This window comes from Dasypus novemcinctus, chromosome 18 (assembly GCF_030445035.2).
Source record: "Dasypus novemcinctus isolate mDasNov1 chromosome 18, mDasNov1.1.hap2, whole genome shotgun sequence".
Classification (NCBI taxonomy): Eukaryota; Metazoa; Chordata; class Mammalia; order Cingulata; family Dasypodidae; genus Dasypus; species Dasypus novemcinctus.
Window position 1 is genome coordinate 4,391,718 of NC_080690.1, and position 18,684 is coordinate 4,410,401.

Below are 18,684 nucleotides of genomic sequence, written 5' to 3' on the forward strand. Positions count from 1 at the left end.
GTATTCTATGCAGGCTGAGAAATTTCTCCATGACAATTGGGTAATTCCAAGGGCCTTAACAACCTGTTCAATCAAAGGAGGCCCCTCTGCCAATTCAGATAAGGAGAAAGTTTTCTTTTTCCCCTATCCAAGATGATCTAAGAGATACTTTAGAGACAAATGTCACCAGGCTACCCTTTCTTTTTTAGCGTGATGCATCACCTGCCAAGAATCAGTCCACTGAGAAGGTCTTGGCAGGTGCACATAAAACCTGGTTCTTGTTATCCACAGAATAGAACTCTACTCAGCAGCACAAAGAAGCAGCCACTGGTCCCCTGGGCATGCAGATGAAGCTCAAAAGCTTTGTGCTGAGCAGGAGAAGCCAGATGCAGACATCTCCACGCTGTGATAGCTCCATTTATATGAAATTCCAAAAAGAGGAAGAGGAAGGCTGTACCCTGGCAGACACTAGCAGCCACCTTGCTCCAACATGTGGCAAGAGACTTTGGTGAGGGAAGTAACTTATGCTTTATGGTCTGGTAACTGTAAGCGTCTACCCCAAATAAATAGCCCTCATAAAAGCCAACAGATTTCTGATATTTTGCATCATCACCCCTTTAGATGACTGATTCAAAGGGTTTGGGTAGGGGTGGGGGGAGAGGGACTGACTACAAGGAAACTTTTTGGGGTGATGAAAACATTCTGTATCACAATTTCTGGTAGTTACTTTTGTCAAACACACCAAATCATCTACTTAAAATTGGTGGATTTTATGGCATGCAAATTGTTCTTCAAAATCAACAACAAAATGATTCCTGATACGACCCATAGGCAATGTTACGGTTTCTGGTCCAAGAAACCATGCGCTAACTGAAAGAGGACAAGCCAAACCCAGCTTTCAAAGTCTCACACGGACCTAAGGGACAAATCTTGAGGCCCGAGGGGTTGGAAAAGCGTGCAGAAGCAATGAAGTCTATGTAAACAAAAAGATTCTCTCAGGTGAGTCACAGGAATTTCCGGTGGGACAAAGTCAATTTCTCTTTTAAGTTCTCTCAGCAAGATTCTGGGTCCTAGCTGCCCACTGGAATCACCGAGAGGCTTCTAGGGAATGAATTCCTATATCAGGTTTAACTACAGGGGGTGGGGGTGGTTTGATGCTCCCCAAGTGATTCCAGCGTGCAGCCAGAGCTGCGAGCCACTGGTCTAAGGAGAGGCGTCGTGTCCTCGCCTGTGAGCACGCAGCGGCCGTCTGCTGGGGTGCATGCCTGGGGGCCACAGCCCAGGACCACGGCTGTGCCTGCTCCACCATGAGGTGACACCCCCAGCAGAGCGTCTTCTCTCTTGGCGCGTGTGGGAAGCCAGGCCCACCGTGAGCGGCAGTGGCCCCTCGTGGAGACCCCGAGCCCACCCAGCTTTGGCAGCGGTCCCCCCAGCCCCTGCCTTACCTCGGGCAGTGAGTCCCCGGCTTCTCAAACGGACAGAGTTGAGCAACGGTGGTGTAGCAATCCAGGTCCTGCTCTGTGAACAGACACGCCGGGTGAGGGGCAGTGCCGCCCACCTGCGCAATGGGCCACAGCCTCCGGCGGGCTCCCCGGACACTTGAGCAAAGCTGGGGCTAGAACCCTGCAGGTGTCATGTGCCAGGCTCCTGGGGTTCACCCAGGGCCCCCAGGGCTTCTTCCCTGGACAAGGGGCTTCCTATTTGAATTTGGCTTTTTGCTTTTACAGCCTGTCCCTTCTTCATCCCACTCCATCCTCAGGACAGGCATTATTCTAATCACGTAGATGAGGAAACTGAGGCTCAGAAGGCCTAAGCGAGCCCCTCGAGCCCTCGCACCCCATGGTGAGATTCCACTTTGGGGCTCCCAGCCTAGAGCTCCTTCCCCCTCCCACCTCCCACCCACTTCCACTCACCGCCCGTTCATCCCTGCCAAGGACAGGGGACTCTTCTTGAAGGTCAAATGTTGTGTTTAAAAAACAGATGTAAGAAAACAGGTATCTAACTGGCCACTCGTGGTAACCGATAGCGTTTCTTCCTCTAGTCCAGGAGTTGGCAACTTTTTCTTAATGGACCAGAAAGTAAATGTTTTCGGCTTTGTGGGCCACCCGGTTTTTGTCGTGACTACTCAGCTCTGTCATTGTCGCACAAAGCAGACAACGCATAAGTGAATGAGCGTGGCTGTGTACAATAAAACCTCATTTACAAAAACTAGCGGCAGCCTGGACTTGGCCCACTGGCATAGTTTGCTACCCAGCCAGCCGTTCATGGCTCTCCCCACCTCTCCAACAGTGGGAGTTGGCTTACTGTAGCTACACAACAGAGTACTGTGGAGGTCATTTAAAGTACAAGTCGGAAGACCGTTTAAAGGCACAGAAGTATATTCCTGACACAATGTTATTTGGGAAAGAAATCAGGTGACTAAACTGTTCATAAACTAATTCCATTTCAATTTTAAAGGTAGATCAAGTAAACGCTAATAACATATATACTTTTAATGCACAGGAAAAAAACAGTTGTAAGATAGCCCCCAAATATTCACAGTGGTAAAATTTGTCTTTTTCCCCCTCTGTATTTTTAAAAAGACCCAGAATAAACAGGTATTATTTTTGTAATAGGTGATGTATTACAGATGTTCATAAAGACATCTGACCAGATATTCTTGTTGCTGGGGCGAATGCCAGGGCTTGCTTTCCCAAAGGAAAGAGGCGGTCAGTGGGCACAGTCCTGGGAGTGCTGGGCCCAGGGCCGCTGCGTCCCTGCCTGCCTGAGGTGATGCAATCAGCCCCTGCCTCCCCTTCTGGCCACAGCTCGCTCCCCCAGATGAGCACACTCTACGCAATATATTTAATAGAAGTGAGGCCGGAGCTGGCAGACACAGCCATGCCCACCCAGGTCTCCCTCTCCTGCGAGGCAGACGTTTCTAATCTCTCGAGCCCTGCTTCCTTCTGCTGAGCCTGAGGCCTCAGGCTCCTCCCCAGCTCCGTGTGCCAGGTAACCCCATCAGCAGACAGACACCCTGACACAACCCAGGGACCACCCAGACCCGGCGGTTAGATTCCCACACTCTGCTGGGAGCCTGAGTCCGTGTTTCAAGCTCAGCAGTCGAGGGCCAAGACTAAGTTCAGAAACTGGGTAAAGAAACAGCCTCCTTGGGAAGCTCTTGGAAAGGCTCCCCTTCCCGATGCTGGCACGGGGACTTGAAACCAGTAGCTAAAGGGGTGAACTTCCCAGAGAAATCCAATACAGCCCGTGCATTATGGTCACATAAAAGGCCAGCTTACCTTTTACTGTCGACACTGTGAAGGAGCTGGAAGACTTGTATTTGCTGTAAAGCAAAGACGAGAGACGCGTCACCACCACCGAATGGCTCCTGACAGCGTCTCCTCGCTCCTGTACTTATTTTATTCACAGCCTCAACGTGACATGTTTCTAGTTGTTTCCCATCAGCCGGAAGGCTCTTAGGACACAGGCCCCTGAATGACTCATGAAGAGACCCCATGCTCTGCAAAGGTGGCCGTTGGCAGGACCGGAAGTGCCTCCCGCACGAGCGGCCCACCAGCGCAGACACGCGTTCTTGGCCGTCGCTGCTTCTAAGCTTTCCCAGCCGGCGCTGCAGCCCCACGCCTGTAGCTCAGCGAGGCTTCTCAAGGTTTTCGTTCAGTCTCCTTCCTCTTTGTTAACTAGCACCCCTGCGTGCCAAGTCCACGACAAGAGCAGAAGCATGAGCTGAACAGGTAGGCTTTCCTGAAGGGGAAGTAAGCCTCTGGTGTTTGAAACGTTCTGAGTGATCTCATGCTTCGGACAGGATGTGCCACTTTGAAACGGTCACAGCAGGTTTTGTTCAGTGTTTTCCTTGTGCCAGCCCTGGGTGGGGCATTTTACGCGGGGTGGGCGTGGGGTGTCCCCCTGAACTTCCCTTGTAGGCCCATATCCCAGAGAACAAGTAGATCCCAAGGAAAAAGGTCTATGAGCAGCGATGCTCCAAGCACTCAGGACCCACGATGGCCCCGGCTCGGGCCAGTCCAGAGGCTGGCTACCGGTTGTGAGCTGGGGCAGGGTCCCCAGCGCCCCCCGCCGTGCCAGGCACCGGTTTCCAGAAGGGGGCAGAAGCTTCTGCGTGGGGTGAGGGGGCAGCCTGAGGACTTGGGGAAACAGCTCTGCTCTGACCACCGTGGGGTGTTGCCATTTTTTAGCAATTAACTCCCTGTCCCCGTGCAGACCTCCTGGACGTCGGGCACGGGCGCTGCTGACCAGAGGAGGGGCAGCAACTGGTCCAACGTCCCACGTCAGGTGAGTGCGGGGTCTGGCCGGTCTGACCCAAGCCCCCAGGGAGGTCCACCAGCCCCCACCCACCAGCCCTTCCGAGCTCACAGGAAACCCAGACGAGGGCGCTCGAGAGCTCTGACCCGTGAGGCTCCCCGCGGCCTCGTCCACCACGATGCAGGAAGGCAGAGCGGCGAGGCCGGCCTGCCCGCGTCCCCCGGCACGTGGAAACCCTCGCCTCGCCAGAAGGGACGCATGTTTAGAAGTGACAATCTCACTGTCCCAGAAGTAAGGACACGTGCTAGGGAGGAACGAGTCTAGACACTCATGGGTATTATCCATCGGCCGCCTTCGGTGACGCATCTAAAGAGTTCTAGGGCACTAGGAAGGAGAAAAAGAGCGGGATCCTCCACCAAACTGAAAGCACACACGCGCAGAAATAAACCCGCAAGGGTGCGACAGGCTACGAGGACCGCGGGGCCCGTTTCTGAACTAGGGAATTAAGGGTATATTTCTTTTTTCCCGTGCTTTATATTTTTCGGCAATCTTCAACATTTTGACAATACTTTCACAACCAGAAAAAAAAAGTTGGAAGTGGCCCTGGCCACGGAGCACTAACCTCAGCGACTCCACGCCATGCCGCGTCGACTTCACGAAGAAGGGCACCCGTCCGTTGCGGACGATGTCCACCAGCCCGCCCCTGTCGTCGATGACCCCGTAGTGAATGGCGGCTCGGCAGATGCTGGACGACTGCGGGGGAAGGGAGGAGGGTCAGCGTCTTCTGCAGGACCCCGTGGGCCATTAGTCATTCTCGGAAACAGTCAGGGGTTCAACCCGCCTGCAGCCGAGAGGACGGCGGGGGCTGGCCCCACCGCGGCCCCCACACCTCTGTAACCGCGGCTTTGTCCCTCCGTGGCTTATCTGCAACCACTCATCCGGGTGGCTTTACAAATAACAACAGGGACAAGCGGCCCTTTCTCCCCGAGCAGCGGAGCATGTAACCCCAGAGTCCAAAGGCGAGGCTGATCCCGGCGCGGGGCAGCCCTGGTTTCCCGACAACGCCTTCGTGAGTTTGCGCCCTTGACGCACGGATCAGCTCTCCCAGCGGGAGGGTTCACTAAGAAGCGGAAAGAACACCTTTTCATACGAAAACCACTGACCTTTTAAAAACACACACTACGGGACGCCACACTAGCCACGTAAAGAAATACGGGCCGTACTTACGCTTTCATAGAAGAGAGTTCCAAAAATCTTCGCCCTGTTGCTCACACAGCCAGCTGGACACTGATACCTGCGGGAGATGAGATAAAATCATTTTCAGCATTAAGCATGCCGATTAGATCTCACCACGAATTCGTCGGTTTTTTCCTTCCGTACTTCCAGTGATTAAATATAAAAAGGCTTCGTTTACTTAGAATCGACTGTGTTCTACTTTCTCCAGGTCCACGTGAACACAACCACACGTTCACCTTGCCCTCCTCACAGGCTGTTCCCACGTGCTTAAGCCCGACGTCTAGGGCAAAACATGAAAAACAGCTGGCAGAAGAGATACCAGCAGCTTCAAACACCCACGCTGGCATACACGCAGTCCAACGACAGTCAGTGCAAGTTGCAAGAAGACGCATTTTCCATTGAATTGCAAGGATTTCATAGTAGGATAAAATCTAACGATGGACTATGTCTTAGTTTGCTCAGCTGCCACAACAAAGTCCCACAAGTTAGTTGATTTTTAAAACAACACTTATTTATTGCCCTTCAATTCTGAAGCAATAAACCTGCAATGAGGCTGGCGGCAAAGCCAGGCTTCCTCGGAAACCTGCAGGCAGCACCTGCCTCCGGCCTCTTCCAGCTATCTTCGGTGATCCTGGGCTTGCAGCCGCGCCACCCCTTGGCGCCTCCACCCTCACATGGCACGGGGCACATCCCCCCCGCCCCAGCTCTGAACCTGTCTCGCTGCCGTCTGAGGAGAGGGGCTGCCGGTGCTTGCTGACTTCCCTCCACCCGGTACGGGAGGGACGAGCTCAGGAGCTTAGAGTAGGAGGCACGGCATCGCGGGAGGCAACCCCTGAGCTCCCCAGAGAAAGTCACGGGCCTGTTCAGCTGTGGCGTGGACACTGCCAGGCGCTGTCTGCTTTCTTCCCAATCCCCGGTACAGAGTCTTGAGCGTGTCCCTCGACCCCGTGCAAGGGGACCGAGAAGTCTGGGCACAGTCACCCACCGCCGAGCGTGGCCACGTCCTGCTCATCTTACCCTCAGGCAACTGGTCCCACTTTTGCAGTACGTGGCGAGCTAACGCCGGCTTCCCAGGGGTGGCGTAGGGGCCCCCTGAACATTCTCATCGCACATCCCGGGAGGTTCACAGCCTATTTCACAGCGCACCTGCCGAAGCTGGAGGGCAGGTGCTCCTGCAAGCCAAACTACAAATCCCCATGGTGTGTGAGGCGGGACCTGGCACCTTCCCTTCCCAACGTGTGCTTTTAAACACCTCGATCCAGCTTGAGAGGAGCGGACGCCAGAATTCCCAGGAAGGCGGGGAACGGCCCGGGCCCCCCACCATGAACCTGAGGCTCTGTCCGAGGCGGCGCACCTGTTGGCCGTTGGCTGCCAAAGAGCAACGCAGCAGCCGTGCTGCCAAAACCAAACTCCCTGGTGGCAGGCATCTGCAACACCCGAGCGGACAATACGAAGAGATTCCGCCAGCTGGACTGGTTCCTTCAGCAGAGGGGACGCTTGGACGCTCGTTCGCCCGGAGGGGCCCAGCGCTCTGCTCCACAGCAGGCTGGGGGGCTGTCGCCAGCCACGGCAGTGCCAGCAAACACGCCCTCCTCCCAATCTCCCCAGCCCCGAACGCTCATTAGGCGTGCCGTGAACGAAACCCGGGGCCACCCTGTACCCCGATGTCCTTCATGTAGTCGTGGAAGGTGGCTGTCCCCGAGCACATTCTCAGGTCAGGCGTCATGTTTACAGCACATGTGCTCTTTACACATGTGGTCAGGTGTCATGCTTACAGCACACATGGTCTTTTTTTTTTAAGATTTATTTTTTATTTCTTTCTCTCCCCTTCCCCCCACCCCAGTTGTCTGCTCTCTGTGTCCATCTCTGTGTCCATTCGCTGTGGGTTCTTCTTTTTTTTTTTCCCTTAAAGATTTATTTATTTAATCCCCCCCGCCCCGTTGTCTGTTCTCTGTGTCTGTTTGCTGCGTCTTGTTTCTTTGTCCGCTTCTGTTGTTGTCAGTGGCACGGGAATCTGTGTTTCTTTTTGTTGTGTCATCTTGTTGTGTCAGCTCTCCGTGTGGGCGGCACCATTCCTGGGCAGGCTGCACTTTCTTTCGCACTGGGCGGCTCTCCTTACGGGTGCACTCCTTGTGCGTGGGGCTCCCCTACGTGGGGGACACCCCTGCGTGGCACGGCACTCCTTGCGCGCATCAGCACTGCACGTGGGCCAGCTCCACATGGGTCAAGGAGGCCCGGGGTTTGAACCGCGGACCTCCCATGTGGTAGATGGACGACCTAACCACTTCCCACAACCTGATTCTGCTAGGTTCTCAGGTTCGAACTGGCAGCCCTGGGGGCCTGTTAGAACTACCTGGGGAGGGGGTGATGCTGGAACCCCCTCCCAGACTAAATCAGCAGCTCTGGGTGCAGGGCCCTGGAGTGGGGACCTTTTAAAAGCCCCTCCCCAGACGATGCTCATGTACAGCCAGGGCTGTGCTGGGCCAGCTCCTTCCTGCTGGCATGCACGGCTTGTTAGACATTCGGGAACTCTGCAAGCTGGCAGTGCCACTGTGCGTGGCTTGAAGTGGGCCGGGACGCACACGCTTACACCCTGGGCACTGGCAGATGCTGCAGGCCAGTCGCTGGGGTGTGTTCCTTTCTTCTGAGAGTCAGCCACGTCGCGGCGCGGGCCGGGCAGGCACCGCAGGGCTAGCCCGTGAGGTCTGCCGCAGGGAGGCCGCGCCTCCTGGAAAAGCGGTTCGGCCCTCGAAGGCAGTGGGGCTCGGCTGAGGGTGACTCTGGTGTCATTTGGCGAAGGCTGGAGACATTTGCGGTCATCTAGTGGGGAGATGCTGCTCGGCGCCCCACGACGCACACAACAGCCCCCACCGGCCGGTCAGCCAGCCCAGGTGTCAGGAGCGCTGAGGCCGCGTGGCCCTGCTGGAGGACGGCGGGAGCGACGGTCCCCGCGCCACGCCCTTGCTAAGCGGAGGCCGAGGGAGCGCAGGTGGGCCTGGCCGGCCGAACCCACGGCAGGTGCAAACCGACTTGGCCCCCCGTGAAGCCGGGAGCACCTTTTGTGTGGAAGGGAGAGAAGACCGTTTTCCCGTGTTTTCCACCCAGCTTGGTTGGGGTTGCAGTCGACGGATCACAACCCCCCAGCGGGCACTTCAAAGGACCCCAAGAGCAGCAGCAAGACGGGGTCCGGCCGAGACCTTACCTGTTGCACGTGGACCCCTTGCACTTGTCCTTCATCTTGGTGTCACACCTGATGACCTGGGCTAGGAGAGAAAGGTGGGAAAATACATCACAGCCAGAAACCCACCGGGGGGACGTGCTGGGGACCCGAGGCCTTCTGGAATGCTCACCACGGGGAGAGCGGGACATTCCACAACACCGCAGGCCTCAGCTGTGGGGTTCCAACCCCAGGTGCCCCAGTTAGCAGCTGTGTGACCCCGGACAAGTCGCTTCCCCTCTCTGAGGCCCAGTCTCCCCATTTGAATATGGGGGTCTCTAGAGGGTTGTGTGAGGGCCGAGTGGCATCTCGTACCAAGCCTGGGGACGTGCAGCCCCACGCAGAGGGCGCCAGCTACAGAGGGTTTCTGGAGGGACGACGTACGAGAGGGAAGGGGGGACGCTTTAGCAGACCCAGGCCTGGGGTGCAGCCATGCTCACCCGAGCCTCCCCCCGCCCCCAGCCAAGAAGATTTTTGCCAAGTTTGATGTTTTTGTTTATTTCAGAGGGACACAGAATCTCAGGGTACTGTTTGGAAAATGATGTATGTTATCATTTCGTATTGTTCACAGGAACTATTTTGAACCTGTGGATAGAACAGAGCATCTGCATATCTCCTGGTCAGAGAAAACTACAGAATGATTAAAAGTCAGTAGAAAGGGAGGCGGATGTGGCTCAAGCACTTGGGCCCCCGTCTACCACATGGTAGGTCTCAGGTTCAGTTCCCTCCTAGAGATGAGCAAGACAGAGAGCTGGTGTGATAGGCTGGCATGACGGGCTGGAGCGGCGAGCTGATGCAACGAGATGACACAACAAGGAGACACAAAGAGGAAACACAAGAGACACAATAAAGCAGGGAGCGGAGGTGGCTCCAGTGATCGAGCGCCTCTCTCCCACCTGGGAGGTCCTGAGTTCGGTTCCCTGTGCATCCTAAAGAGAAGATGAGCAGACACAGAAAACACACAGCGAATGGACACAGAGAACAGACAGGGAGCACAACAAATAAATAAAATAAACAAATAAATAAAAATAAATCTTTTAAAAAATAATAACAGAAAGTTAAGAAGATCATGGAAAGCACAAGAGAAGAGAACGACGGGGACACGGGAAGAAGTTTGAAAAAGAAGAGCGTTTTGGAGGAGGATGAGAGCGAAGGGTGAGCACAGGCTGTGCCCCTGCCCCGGGTGGGGGGGGCTGGTTTTGCACTTTGAGGCTTAGGGGAGGACAGAGCCTCCACCTGATCCGGTCCCAGCCCTAAGCCTCCAGTAAAGCTTGCTTGGGGACCATTGGAAGGAGGGCAGGCAGAAGGCCCCTTAGAAGGTGAGGGGGTGGGGTGGGGGGCAGGGGGACCCTCAGCGCCGGGCGGCGGGAAGGCACCGGGCACGGGGCGCCGGGGGCGGCCTCGGCTGACGGGGGACCGCGGTCCTGCAAGCTCGCCTCGCCGCATCCCTGCGCAGGCCCTCCGGCCCCCTCTTCAGGGCTGAGCAAACCGAGTCCCAAAGAGCCAGGCAGCCGGCCCGAGGTCTCAGGGCCCGTGGGTGGGGCAGGAGCACACGGGAGCTGCCCCACGGCCTTGCACAAGGGGCGCACGTCCCACCCCAGTCCCCTTTGAAAGGACAGGGGAGTGTCCACCCTTCAGATGCCTGCCGGGGTGGGGAGGGGCACCCCCAGGAGCACCCCCTGTAACCTGCTGCTTGGAATGACTTTATTTTCCAAGATGCCCTAGGGTGGCACTTGAGCGACCGACACCCCGCCCTGTGCCAGCTGTGTGCCACCTGGACCCCTCTCGACCCACCGGCCCCCCGCGCCCACCCAGGGGCGGCGCCCACTCACTCATGTAGCTGACCGCCGGCGCCTTCCGGGGCGTCGCGGGGCGGTCCACCCTGGGCCGCACCCAGACGTGGCTTTCCTCAGGAACCGGAGCCGTCTCCACCTCGTTCATCTCGTCAGTTTCCGGTTTCCGGCCGTAGGACTCTCCTTAACGGTGGAGAGAGGAAAAACAACCCCTGGGATTCAGCGAAAACGCACTTGAGGCAAAAAAAGCCATTTGAAAACGAACCTCGGTTTGGCTCCGCAAGGAATCGTGTTGGTAGAAAAAGACAGCTGCGTTTAAGAGACCCCGGCCGGGTGGAATTCCAGCGGTCAAGGTGCCCCGGCCGCCCTCCCGGTCACGGGGTCTGCCCGGGGCCCAAGGGGGGCTGGGCCGAGCAGGGGCCAGAGGACCCCAGCGCCACGCCGGGGTAGCCTGGCGACCCCTTGGCCCACCGTCTCCTGCACACCGTGACCTGCCCTGAATGGTAGCTGCCACCCTGGGGCCCACTGCCCCCACACTTTTCAGGGGGGAGTCAAACCTTCCCGTGCGATTGCCCCAAGAACCCGCTGACCTCACCCTCCCCCCGCCCAGCAAGTCCTGCTCCCCACTCTGCCCTCAGAGGAGCCTTTAACCAGCTCACTTCCTTTCTCTGCATTGGAGCATCGCTCTCCAGAGAACTAGGACCCATCTGGTAGGACCTCCAGAGGCTCAGCTCCTGGTTAAACAAGAAGAGTTTAGTCACTGGGTCCCAGTTTCCCCAAGCACACCGTTTGTTATGCCTCCAGCCACAGACCCATGATTTGAACTATTCTAATGAACTGAGCAAATCACATTTGCTAAGCACAAGCTCTGCCTTCTGGTTTCCATCACGAAAGACAACTGTCAACTGCTTGCCAGAATCTGTAATCACAGCACCAGGTCCCAAGGCGTAAACCTCTATTTCGTTTGCTCCAGTGGCCTTAGGAAAGCTGCATCTGCGTGCATCTGCGCTGGGAGTCCCTGCACATTCACCGCCGGCCCTTCCCTCTCCCCAGCCCAGAGGTCTGCGGACGCCAGCGGGAAAGCCCTTGAAAAAGATGGTCGGAGCGCCGGGTGCTGTGATGGTTAAGGGCGTGGCTTGGTGATAGCATCCCGTCGTTTGGGCAGGCACTGGCCAGTACTGCGGGGGTATTTTGAGGATTTAAATCATTAGGCAGTTGATGGCATCTATGGCTGATTGCCTCTACTATCAACAAGAGATCGCCCTCAGCAATGAGAGGGCTCTCATCCAATCAGCTCAAGATAGTAGAGGGGAACTGAGGATTTCAGCCGTCAGAAAGAATTTCTACGCCTACTTCAGCCGGCCAGCTTCTCCTGGGGAATTTGTCGAAACCTTCTTTGGAGTTCCCAAGTTGCAGCTCGCCCGCAGAATGTGGACCCGCCGATGCCACTGCCATGAGCCGGCTCCCGCAGCGTCTCGTGATACGTGCACCTCCGGTCCGTTCTGCCCCTCGGGAGACCCCCGGCTGATACACGTGTGGTGGCCCCAAGGAGGAGGAATGCAGCATCGCCCAGGCCTCTTCCTTGTGGATTTCAAGTGCGTCCCGTCACGCGTTCCTCGGTTCTCACGTCACAGCCAAGGCCCCTCTTCTCTGAAGGGCAGACCAGGCATCTTGTGTCAACACAAAACCAAACCCCAGACGAGCTTCTTCCCTGCTTCTTGCGGCTGTGAGAGTCTGGGTCTGAGTCACTGGCAGGCTCAACCCCCTCCCCCACCACCGCGCTACCCTGTCCCGGCGACCGCGAGGAGGCGGGCAGGCTCTAAGCTCGGGGCAGTTCTCTTTTCCTACGTGCTCCCGTGTCACCACACAGCCACTCGGTGGTAGGTCATGGCCACGGCTTCACCAACGCCTGCCTTTCCCAGCAGGCCTGTAACCTCCACGAGGCAGGAGCCAGCTCTGCTCCATGCCCCACTGTACGCCCAGCACAGAGTAGTTGCTCAATAAAATCCACTGCATGAATAATCAAAGTCCCCAAGGAATTCTGTCACCTGAAAAAATACAGAGACCCAGTGACAAAGTTGAAAGCAACAGGAGGGACCTCAAAGCAGCTGTAGCCTGAAGCTCCAGGCGGCACCTTACGAAGACGCAGAGTTTGCGGCCATCTGCCCAGCGCTGTCCCTGCGGCCCTCGGAGGCGGCTATTCAGGTTTGCTGTTGACTGAAAGCCGGAGCTGTCTCTGAAAGAAGCCGGGTTTTCTTCCACTGGTCGTTACGACTTTCATACCTCATAATCACAGCTTTGTTCAGCCTGACGTGCTGGGGAAGCCAGCTGCGGCACTTGAGTGCTTGCCGTTTAAGAAAACAGCAGACGGTCCTTGCCCTCGGCCACACGCGGAAACGCGCAGTGCTGACCCAGCAGCCTTTGAGCGCGTCCTAATTACGATCCTCTCTGTGACTGGTGCCAGTCTGGGAAGTTCCGGGAGTTCGCTGCAGGGTCGCTCAGGCCGGGGAGTCTTGGGGCACCGTTTATGGCTCTGCGGACCCCCCTCATTCTAGACATGGTGACAGAGCTCCTAGGTGACGGTCACCGAGAGCAGGTGAAATGGTCACACACAAGGCCCGCCCCTTCCCTGGCATCCTTTCCCAGAATCCCCCATGGCACCATCGGCCCCATTTCACAGGTGGGGAAACTGAGGCTCAGAGAGGCTAAGCCACCTGCCCAAGCTCACGCAGCCAGGAAGCAGGCAGGATGGGAGTCTCACAGGCTTCTCCACACCCCGGGAAGGGTGGGGAAGGAAGCGTCTTTTTTCCTGCCCCATCTCCATGGTAAGTCGAGGCCTCACCGGACGCCTTTACAAGGCTTGCTAAGTAGCTTAGGCGGGTAAGCCGCTTTGGAGGAGACGTTCTGCATGGCTAACTACGAACACTGGGAAGCCTGCCAAGTGAAGTTGGGTATTTTCCACCAAAAATAAAGAAACGAGCCCAGAGGCTTTGCTGGGTGGGTAAACTGCTCCTCTACAGAGCAGGCACTTTGTGGGCGATTGTCCTCTGGACCCTCCGTGGACACTGGGGGACACGCACCGCGCGCCTGGTCCGCACCCCCGAGGCCCTGGCCTGAACTGGCCACTGGAACAAGAGGGTGACCAGGGCCCAAGGGGAGTCTGGGTGCAAGACGAGCAAAGCAGGGAAGGCTCCCTGGAGGAGGCATGAGCCAGGGCTGGGTTTCCAAGGAAGGGAAGGCACCTGTCAGGTTCCTGGGATGGAAGAGGGCCTCCAGGCAGGGGGCCGGCCAGCCCCACAGGTGGCGAAGCACCGCCATGCCAGGGGGAGGCGCGGTCACGCCCCCGCTTCTCCCAGGAGCCAGTGCGCAGGCGCCCACGATGTGCTGTGCCAGAGGCCTCCTCGCCCCCTCCCAGCAACACTTCTACGGTAAGGAAGGTTACTGTCACCGTAACAGTTGGGGAAACTGAGGCCCAGAGAGGGCGAGCAGTGTGCCAAGAACACAGAGCCCGCTGTGGGGGGACAACCCCGCTCTGCCCACTCCAAGGCCCCCACCCTCTCCGCCATCTAGCACGCACACATACTGAGCACCCCTCGCTGAGGGGCTGGCGCGCCCGGAAAGCTCCGCTGCGGCACGATTCGATGTGAACAAAGAGCAGGGGCAGCCGGGCCGCGGCGTCAGGGGCGTCACTCTCCTACGCGCCCCGAGTCAGCGCTCGGGCTCTGGCAGGGGATCTGACTCCTCCGGGGGACGCGACGGCAGGGACGAGGGCCCAGATGGGGGCGGCCAGAACACAGGGCAGGGACCGGCGGGGGGAGCGTCGGCCCTACCCCTTTAGACCTGCACCGACCCCGGGAGACGGGCGTCGTCACCCGTCCGGGAGGACAAGGCCGAGGCCCGGAGCGGCCCGAGCTGGCAGGGCTGCAATTCCTGCAGCAGGGGCAACGCTGACGCCACGCCCAGGCTTGTCCCCGGTCAGGCACTGGGGGTACGTGCAGGGAGATTTCACCAGAGCTGGGGTGCAGAGCCCGGCCTCGGCGCAAACCAAGAAGAGCCACTGGAGCGGGCACAGGCGATGGGGAGAAACCCCACGGAACACGCACTGCCGAGGCCCCAGCCTGTGGCAGGTGTGCCCAGGCGGGCACAGAGCTGGTGTCTGTCCGGAGGCACAGCCGTGTGCCTGTGCAGGCATGGCTCTCTGTCCACCCTCACAACCGTGCTACCTCATGCCTCCAAGCCTTTGCACATGCAGATCCCCCTGCAGGAAACACCTGTCCCTGCTCTCATCCACAACGTCCCCTGGCAGATGCACTGTTACCTGGCAAGACCTCAGTTTCGCGAGGGTGGGGCCCCGGTGGTCCGGCCCCCCTGGTGTCACCTTCACCTGGCACCATCCTGGCACAAAAGCTCACGCCCTCCCCTCCAAGCCCTGGGGCATGCCAGGTAAGGCTGGCATTACCGCGCCCATTTTGCTGGCGGCTAGGGAGGTCCAGGGGTTTGTGCGCCCAAACCAAAACCTGCAGGGACTTTTCTGCACGCCCAGGATGCAAAGCCTCGTCTCCAGGCTCCAGTGCAGCCCCCTCTGCCCCAGGGACACACAGCCGCCCGGACACACGGCCTCTACACAGACCAACTGCGCAGCAGACTGTGGCTCGGCCGTGGGCGGCAGCGGCGGTGAGCGGAGCACCCAGGCTGCTCGGAAGGGCTGGGACGCCCACATGGGCCCCGCGTCGTCACCCAGAGCCCCCGGCTGTCCCCTGCCCGGCCGCCCGGCCTTCCTGAGAGGCCAGCCTCCCGGTCCTTCCAGCGCCACGTGAAACAAACCAAACCTCAGCCACGAAACGTGGCCAGCCCCTGTGAGCCCGCTGTGCCACTTCTGGGCCGGGCCTGGGGGAAATATCCGAAATAGGAGGAAAGCTGCGGCCCGAGCGACGCGCATTCATCCCGGGAGCTGGGAAAGCGGGCACGTCGGCGATGGCCCGCAGTAAGCAGCTGGCATGCGGGCGGGAGGGGACGCGGAGGGCAGGGGGCAGCGCCAGGCCGACGACAACGTCGGCAAGCTGCCGGGGCAGGGTGGTCAGGAGGAGAGTGCATGGGCAAGGAAAGAATTTGGAAATGGCCTCGAAGGCGCTCTGGTTAAAGGCCCACTCGTGACTTCCGTGCTTGTTTGCAGCACGCTGAGCGCTTTCGAGAGCGAGGACGGCGCCTGGGTTTGACACCGGCCCCAGGTCCCGGGTTCCAGCTCAGCTCGGGGCAGGGAAACTGGAGCTGCCCCGTGGAGGGGGCGCCCCAGGACCCCAGCGTCCCAGCCACGCCGTGCTCTGTCTGCAAAGTCTGTCTGCAAACCAGCCCGGCCTGGTCCCGGCAGCTGCGACCTGCACCCGGGGAGCTCGGCCTGGCCCAGGGTCAGCAGAGCTGAGGTGCCTGGGGCCGAGGCTTTCTGTGCTGGCCCTGCTCGGCGGGGGGGGGGGGGGGGGCGCGGGGAGGCTGGGGGAGGCAGAGGGAGGCAGGGGGAGGCAAGGGGAGGCAGGGGAGGCAGGGGGAGGCAATGGGGGACAATGGGGAGCAGTGGGGGGCAGGGGGAGGCAGTGGGGGGAGGGGGAGGCAGGTGGAGGCAATGGGGGGCAGTGGGGGGCCGTGGGGGCAAGGAGAGGCAAGGGAGGCAATGGGGGGCTGTGGGGGGCAGTGGGAGGCAGGGGTAGGCAGCGGGGGGCAGGGGGAGGTAGTGGGGGGCAGTGGGGGGTAGAGAGAGGGAGGGGAGGCAGGGGGAGGAGAGGAAGGCAGTGGGGGGCAGTGGGGGCAGCAGGGGGCAGGGGGAGGTAGTGGGGGGCAGTGGGGGGTAGAGAGAGGGAGGGGAGGCAGGGGGAGGAGAGGAAGGCAGTGGGGGGCAGTGGGGGGCAGCGGGGGGCAGGGGGAGGCAGCAGGGGCGGGGCTGGACGCCTCGTACCCTGTCTGAGTCCCATCAGCCCGTGCCCCGGAGGCCGCGGGGAGAGCCCACTCCCGCAGGCGTTGGGGCCACGCCTACCTCGGTAGCACAGGTTGTTCCTGCAGCCGCCGCCGTAGCTGGGGGGGCACTCGGAGCAGGGCCGGCCGGTCTTGTAGGGGGCTTCCCCAATCCAGTTCCCCCTGCGGACGGAGCAGGAACACGCGTCAGGGGCGCCGCCCGCTTCCCGGCCCCCCCGCGCCCCGGAGCAGAGGCCCCACCGTCAGGGACGCGTGGGCCACATAAGGGGCCCTCCTGGACTCGCAGACCCTGGAGGCTCCCAGGAGAATCGTGGCCAACCGTGGGGGCCACGAGGAGCCTCCTTGGGGCCCTCACCCCGTGGCAACGGAGCGCCGTGGCCCCCAGAAGCCCCTCGGCCCCTCCCAAGCCCAAAGCCTTTGCACAGAAAAGCTGGCAGGGTCCCTTCTGAGCCGCTTCTCAAATGGGTGCACGTCAGAGTGCTGCAGAGAGGAGCAGGGAGAGCAACCAGCGCCCGAGGCCTCACCACACAGCAGGGACGGAGGGCAGGGCTGGAATCCTCTCTGCTTTGGCATAGGAGGAAACAGGCACAGAGAGGTGAAGCGGCTTGTCCAAGGTCACACAGCTAGTGAATGGGGCATGGGTAGGATTTGAACCCAGGCTGACGGGCTCAGAGCCTTAGACTACTCTGCTCTGGGGGCTGGGACAAGGTCACGCCATGCGTCTCGGCTGCCAGCACCTCCCTCTGCAGTTCCCAGGGTAGGAGAAGCTGAGGCTGCTCCATCGATTTCTCCCAAGCCCAGAAGCAAGTGTCAGGTGGGATTCCCAAGCCCTTTCTGCAGCGCCGGGGCCTTCGGAAGCACGAGCTGGTGCCACAAGTGACTGGGGACCAGTCCCTATGAGTCATTCTAGAAACTTCCTTTACGGTTGTCTATCCAGCTACTTGTTCATTCACTGAAGAGGCCCTGGGCCCCGCTGCTGGGCCCAGCAGGACGCCAGCCTCCTTGCCGCTCAGGCAGGAAGAGCCGATGCTCCGAGTGGAACCCCAGCTCAGCCAGCTGAGCCCCACTTCTTTCTGTAAAACGGGAAGACCATCGGACCTGGTCACCGGCTGGCAGGGAGGATTAAACGAGTCACAACATGGGAAGGCTTAGACCAGTGCCTGGTAAAGGCCAAACACTATGTGAGTTCTGGCCAAATAAATAAACTTGTCTGGGCGCCGTTTTCTGACAGCGTTGCAGGGAGGCTACTGGCTGGAAGACAGAGGGCAGAAAACACACTCTGTTCCATGCACCGTCTCGATGGGGTGCGTGGGTGCCAGCCCCAGGATGGTGGGTGGGGAGGAGCCGGAGGGGGTAGTCCGCGCACTGGCAGGTGCCGCTCTCCTCGGCAGCGCACCCCCACCGCAGGCCCACTGGAAAATAAAAAACGACCTTCTTCAAACCGGGCATTTTCACCTTCCCACAGCTTGGCTGGCAAAATAACACGCTACAAAACCCCTCCTGCGCCAACCTCGGCTCAGGTTTACAGGCTGGCCCGGGGCTCGCCAGGGGGTCCCGGCGCCGGGCTCAGTGGATTTCTTCAGACTGTTTGGGTCCCCCAGTGGGTAAATCTACCCCCCCCCCCAGCCAAGTTCTCCTTCACATCTAGGGTTCTGAATTTCCTCCTAGATGGACCACCCCTCTGCTCCCCTGGGAAAACAATACCCGTGGTTAGCCTTTATTGAGCGCCGGCTGTGTGCCAGGCCCTAACAGACGGGCGTGCTCCTTGCTCCTCAAACAGCCCCATGAAGTGGGCACCGCCCCATCCCCCCCACAGGGGCTGGGTCATCAAGGAGCGAAGGCTCCTGGTCAGAGGGGGAGCCCTAAAGGACCTGAGCCCAGGCACCTGCCCCCGAGCCCCCTCAAGGCAGCTCCCCCCACCCGGGGCCTGGTCCAGCCCCTGCACAGCCTGGTGGTCCCACCCTTTCCTCTTTAAGAAAGAGGCTGGGGGAAGCGGACTTGGCTCAATGGATAGGGCATCCGCCTACCACATGGGAGGTTCAGAGTTCGAACCCAGGGCCTCCTGACCCGTGTGGAGCTGGTTCACGCGCAGTGCTGATGTGTGCAAGGAGTGCTGTGCCACACGGGTATCCCCCATGTAGGGGGGCCCCACATACAAGGAATGCGCCCTGTAAGGAGAGCCGCCCAGCGTGAAAGAAAGTGCAGCCTGCCCAGGAATGGCGCCACCCACACGGA

The 18,684-nt window shown here is 59.3% G+C and overlaps 1 protein-coding gene across 1 annotated transcript in view; it reads right to left on the bottom strand.

The window, feature by feature from the left end:
- The window catches only part of CRISPLD2 (cysteine rich secretory protein LCCL domain containing 2), a 77,839-nt gene that overhangs the window by 28,871 nt on the left and 30,284 nt on the right, over positions 1–18,684 (bottom strand). The window contains exons 6-12 of the mRNA XM_058279636.2: positions 16,511–16,611; positions 10,525–10,668; positions 8,678–8,738; positions 5,467–5,533; positions 4,862–4,992; positions 3,261–3,304; positions 1,425–1,497 (exon numbers count right to left, since the gene is read on the bottom strand). Coding sequence (XP_058135619.1) covers positions 1,425–1,497; positions 3,261–3,304; positions 4,862–4,992; positions 5,467–5,533; positions 8,678–8,738; positions 10,525–10,668; positions 16,511–16,611 — 621 coding nt within the window. The remainder of the gene's footprint in view (positions 1–1,424; positions 1,498–3,260; positions 3,305–4,861; positions 4,993–5,466; positions 5,534–8,677; positions 8,739–10,524; positions 10,669–16,510; positions 16,612–18,684) is intronic.